Below are 5,772 nucleotides of genomic sequence, written 5' to 3' on the forward strand. Positions count from 1 at the left end.
GTGCTCTGGCTGGTGTTAGTTCAAGCAAATTAGCACGATCCCTCTGACCTTTTTATTCTATTAACTCTGTGTAGATATTTCCATACAGTAATATTCTTCCCCACTCCACTTGGCGCTCAGCCCCAAGAACACTACACTGAACACACAAAACTTTGATAAAAGATAAAAATGATTTTGTTAATTTCTTTAAAAACAGTCAAGTCATTACCCAAAACAGTCAGACACCGTAGCACCGTTTTTTCTAAAGGAATATTGTCTTTGGTAGATTTATAGACAATTGCAAGACAGTAATCACAAACTCCTGAGGTTCCAGCAGGCTGCACCAGAGCAGGCAGCACACCAACATTTAGTCCATTCCTTCACACTTCCACTCCATTATTTTGGTTTAGGAGTGGGTTCAAAAAAGAGACCAACGCCATAACATTTATATGCTCTTTATATAGAACCATGCTCACTCCTTCAACATGCTGACAAATCCAAAGCTGGAAGCTGTGAATGGATTGTCACTGTAAGGTGCCTATTCATTTTCAGATATAAAAAAGTCAAAATATGTTTTTTTTTTCAAACATTTATCACATTGTTGGCACAGTGGCCTTGCCCAGTAACATCTAGTGCTCCAAAACATCATTAATTGATACTGACACTGCAAAGTTTATAGCATGAGCATTTAGATGGTAAACACATTAATCTATTCTCCAGAGCCTGATGAAGCATCACATAAATATCTGACTAGCTTATAACCTGAAAGTGCTCTCTTTTAAGGTAAACCCTTATCTGCATTCAGACTTTGTCAATGCTTCGGTCTTAGTCTACCTTAAAATGTGAAGTGAGGTTCACTTTTGGATTTATCCTCCGAGCAGCAAATTACACATCACTCCTGGATACCAAACATCTGGACAACAAAAGGCTCAGAGGAGTTTATACTGAGGCAGCTGTGAGGAAGGCGCAGCAGACGAACTGATCTCTTCAACATGAATGCTGCTCTGCTGGTGTTGGCGCTGTCGCTGCTGGCCACAGCGGTAGGTCAGTCTCACGACCATCATGACATGGGCTGGGTCAATGGCTACCGCCAGAGCTTCAACTTCCAGTGCCCCCATGGAGAGGTCCTTGTGGCGATCAGAAGCTATTTCAGCGAGAAGGACGGCTCGGACCGCTTATGGACATTTGAGTGCCAGCCCACACCTGAGGGTCTGGGGGAGCCCAGTGACTGCTGGTGGGACGACATCAACCGTGCTGGGTTGGAGTGGTGGGTCTTCAGTCTTTTATTATCAGTGACAACCTTGTCACCTGCAGTTATTTAATTTGTTTGACTTTTAAAGATGTGAGCAGAGACAAGTTGGAAGACAGTTGTATCTGTTTAGAGTTTGAACATGAAGTTTGTGTCCATAGAATTCAGAGTCAATGTAAAATTTAAAATTTAAGCAGTTGTTTAATTTGAATGATGAGGATGTCTAGTCTGTCATAGATGCACAGAATTCAATTTGCCAAACTCTTGCTGTAGTTTTTTTTTTTTTTTTAAATAATCTGAGAATGATATATGACTATAGTACGTTGGAAATGCGCTGAAAAGAGACATCCCTATCAGTCATCTGGGAACATTTGAGTCAGACAACAAGCGTAAAAGAAAATATCAGAACATGTTCTCTATGAATTCTTCTCACTGCAGTGAAGGCTTAAATAAAAGTGCAAGAAAAGTGTCTGTGGCCACAATAAGGAACCTCAGGAGAATCAGTCTACAACATAAGAGGCATATCCTCTATTTGTTGGTTAGTGTCCCGTTCAACAGGAGGAGGAACGGGTCATAAATGGCTTTAACTAATAACAGAGTTATGACCCTTGAGTCAGTCACATACTTTGTCCAACAACACTCCTAAAGGTTACTATTAGTGGACAACAAAAGGCCCATACAAGACATGCAAGGATTTTGCTGCTGAAACTGTTGTATGAACAAAACTACCCCTGTTGTGGGTGGAAGGCATACACACGGATGGAAGACCTCCTGAAGAAGGATACAGGAGCAAGGAGAGGGTGTCTGCGGTCATCATGAGTCCAGGTGGAGGCTGCCCTTCACAAGTTCAAATGTAAATAGGGTACTTAGCATTGCTTGGCCTGGTTAGAGTCGGGGACAATAGACTCAACTAACATAGATTGTGATCCACACATTAACACATATATATTTACATGTATAACAAATATAATATAGCATACTTCAAAAACAAAATGTTTGAAAGGTTAGCATGATTGGAAATTTGTGTGTGTTTAGAAGAATTGGATCCAGAGTCAAATATGTGCTTAGCTGCATGACAGTCACTTGAGCCAATAATGATTTGTAGCCTTTAGACAAAATTAGCATTTTTCACTGTGCAGCCTACTGCACATGTTAGAATTACTCTAGATTTTATATTTACAAAAATATACTTTTCTTGGTACTGGGATTTGACAAATACAAATCGGTTTCAGAATCAATAACAATGTATAAACTAACATTGTTTGCGGTTAGGGATATGCTGTTAAAAATTTTATAGAGATATTTTTGTTTATATTAGTCTATGGCGTAAATGGTTTTTGAGATTCAGGGACAATACTGTGGGGACAAACTGGCAGCTGAGCAAGTACAGTTTTGAAAACCTACACTATAAGTATGTAATGGATTCATGATACCCACTAGTGATCGCCTGAGAAATGTTTGGTCTTTTTCAGGCCTCCTACCTCAGACTTTCCATGTGTGTTTCACAAAATGTCATCTGTTCACTGTTGTCTCATTCAGAGGAACAAAGCCAGGTCCTCCTGGGCCTGCATAAATCACAGTCTCACTCCAGAACAACCATATGTGTCTTCAGTTGACAGTTCCTGGGAACACGACTTCTTCCAGTAAATCTGAACAAGCTTCATCCAACAAGCCATGGTCAATGGTCCTTCAGAGAAATCCCTTTGTATTTTATAGGCCACAAGTTAAAGCATTCTCCTGAACTATTGCAACATGCCATTCATAAAAGCTAGATAGCTCAAACAGACACAAACAATGACCCACAAGCCAGAAAAATCTACTGAAGGAGAGGAAAAAAAGCCGGCCTTCAATTTCCGTCTTGTGACGTTTCATTTTACCCTGTTCCAAATGCCACAACCTCACATAAATAGTGTATGTGAGGCAGGACGTCTACTTCACTGAGAGGTTGATCTAATTAAAGGACTTGGACCAACCTTTACAAAACTTGTTTGGAGGGTGAACTGTAGCCTGACATCTCTGCGTAAACAGCAGCTTTAATCATACACCTAAACAGATTGCTGACTCTGCTATATCTGTTTGAAGTGACTTTTTCTATGTCCAGGGAGCAGAACACTTTTGTGCTCTTCAGATTTATTTTGAGTTAAGCATGACTGCACCCAGGCAATCGATTCAACGGCAAACACTGTGAGCGCTCTTTATCACTGCCATGCGTGCCTCCCTTTAACTTAGCTGTCTGTTTGAATTACACTAGGTAGGACATTACTCTGTAGGGAAACTACCCCCATTGGCCAAATGGCTGAAGGCAGTGTCCATGTTGCCATGACAAACGTCTACACATGCGGCATCCCCTGCTGCTTGGACCAAGCACTCTTGGATGTGTTGTGGTGACAGCAATATGTATGGGCCATAAACACACTGCTCCATTAGCCAGCTTGTTTTGTCTGAACTGTTTTCTGTGTTTTTAACTTCCAGGTTGAATTGATAGAAATGAATAAATTTTAAGTAACTGTACGTCACTTAATGACTCGTTTATCTTTACAGGACTTCAACGTGCACCCGCAATGGCTTGGTAGCAGGTGTCCAAAGCAAGTACTTTGAACCTGTTCTTGACCGAGAATGGCAATTCTACTGCTGCTACTACAAACGCCGCTGTCCCTACTCCTGCATGTACGTTCTGACAGTGTTATATCAGAGAAATGGTTTGACATTTTTTTGATGGGCACTTGCACATTATGCTGCTGGGAGGTAGATGAAAAGATCAATACCACTGTCAAGCCAGCTTGTCTGAGCCGGCAGATGGCTAGCTTAGCTTAGCACGACAAATGGAATCACTGAGAAACAGCTAGCCTCCACCCAGAACCTGTTAATTTCACCAATGAATAGTATTTTATCATCTATGTTTAGTCCATATGTTTTGGGGCAGATGTTTTTAGAAAACATACAAGATGCAACTTATGACTTAGATCTTAGCTATTAGCTCTTGCATTTAATTTTGTGATAAGCTGAATTAGCTGTTTCCTGGCAGTAGGATCATCAGGTAGACACAAGAGTGGTATCAAGCTTTGTATCTAACTCTTAAATTTTCCAAAACATACATTTTATAAATAAATCTCAAGGTTTATACATTAATACTTGACTCACTCAACATTTAACACTTTGCTTCTTTCCACAGGAAGACCAGTGACATCCCTGAATACTACAGAGAAGAGGGAGAGCTGGTTGTCCCAAGTTACGGCTACTTCATCCGAGGTGCCCAGACCACCTTCAGTGGAGTGCTAAGGTTTGTCCAAAACAGCCGTTCATTTTTCCTGAGTAATATCTTGTTCTATTATGCAGCTGCAGTTCAGATCTAGAATCTGTACAAAAAATAGTCAAAGCTAAGCTGTGTGAGGCCTGTGACGTCAGAATTGACTGACAGATCAGACAAGAAGTTGAAGAAACACCTGAACTGACAGGATGATTTCTGTCTTTTTTTCAGAGATCGGCAGTGGAAGTACATCTTGTGCAGAATGACAGACTTTGACTGTGAATTTGAGAATCTATAGACTTGTAAGGAGCATTTTATTAACGCACAGTTTTAATACATATTCACTCATTTATGCAAAAACATATTACTGACCTTATATGTCAATGTTCCTGATCATGTTTTCACCAACCACAGGAAGGCGGTTTATGCCTATATAATCACTCTTTGTAACTGCCAAGCATGCGTAAGGAGTCATTTTAAATGAAGGTAACACTGCAAATAAACATCTACACAGTAGGTCAAAAGGGGAATTGGGTGTGGAGTAATAGAAAAAGCCATATTTGCATGACTGCCAAGAGGAACTTGCATGCAATAAAGTGGGTACCGCCTACTTTCTAATGGCAACACATGCATTCTTTATTTGGAAATCATATACTGTACTAAAACTCATGTAACTGTGCTGTGTGACAATGGGATTAAACACATCATTTATTTAAAGTAAAACTCTATTGTGTTCAGTTTTAGGCTTGAAGGAAAAGGTCAAACTTTAGGATTTGATCTTTGAAGGTAAAAATATTATTCAGTGAAATCTTTTGAGCTTTCAGTCAACAGGTTATAGTGATACTTTCTCAAATGTAGACAAATACTGTGGGAGACTGGAAAATGTGGGTACACCATGTGAGAGTAATCCAGCCAAAAGCACATCGAGGTTGAACTCGATGTCAACAGTTCCTTTGGGCTTAGCTTGGCTAAAGTTAAGCTCAACACTGCTCCTTATTGCTGTAACACAAAGCTCAGAGGAAGATTGTGTTTGTGTGCTCACGTGCCTCTTGGATGGGTCTGACCTCAGGGATTGCCGTATCCGCACATAATCACTTTGCCAAAGAGGAAAAGTTGAAGGAAAAATAGAAAAAAACACTTCTCATTCAATATAAAGTAATTAAGTCAGCATTTTAAAGCTAGTTCAACATTTTGAGAAAGCTTGAAGCTCAAAGAGAAGATTGACTCTAATATTTGTTCATCATAACGTAAGTTAAAGCAGCAACAGGTTAGCCATATGAAGCATTTATACAAAGCC

The 5,772-nt window shown here is 40.0% G+C and overlaps 1 protein-coding gene across 1 annotated transcript; it reads left to right on the forward strand.

The window, feature by feature from the left end:
• Positions 1-461: 461 nt before the first annotated feature.
• Positions 462-5,215, forward strand: dpt (dermatopontin). Its single transcript, XM_084549059.1, has 4 exons — positions 462-1,246; positions 3,770-3,895; positions 4,401-4,508; positions 4,707-5,215. Exons 1-4 carry the CDS (start codon positions 972-974, stop codon positions 4,771-4,773), a joined length of 576 nt encoding a protein of 191 aa, XP_084405185.1. The 5' UTR covers positions 462-971; the 3' UTR covers positions 4,774-5,215.
• Positions 5,216-5,772: the final 557 nt, after the last annotated feature.

This window comes from Chelon labrosus, assembly GCF_963514085.1.
Source record: "Chelon labrosus genome assembly, chromosome: 7".
Classification (NCBI taxonomy): Eukaryota; Metazoa; Chordata; class Actinopteri; order Mugiliformes; family Mugilidae; genus Chelon; species Chelon labrosus.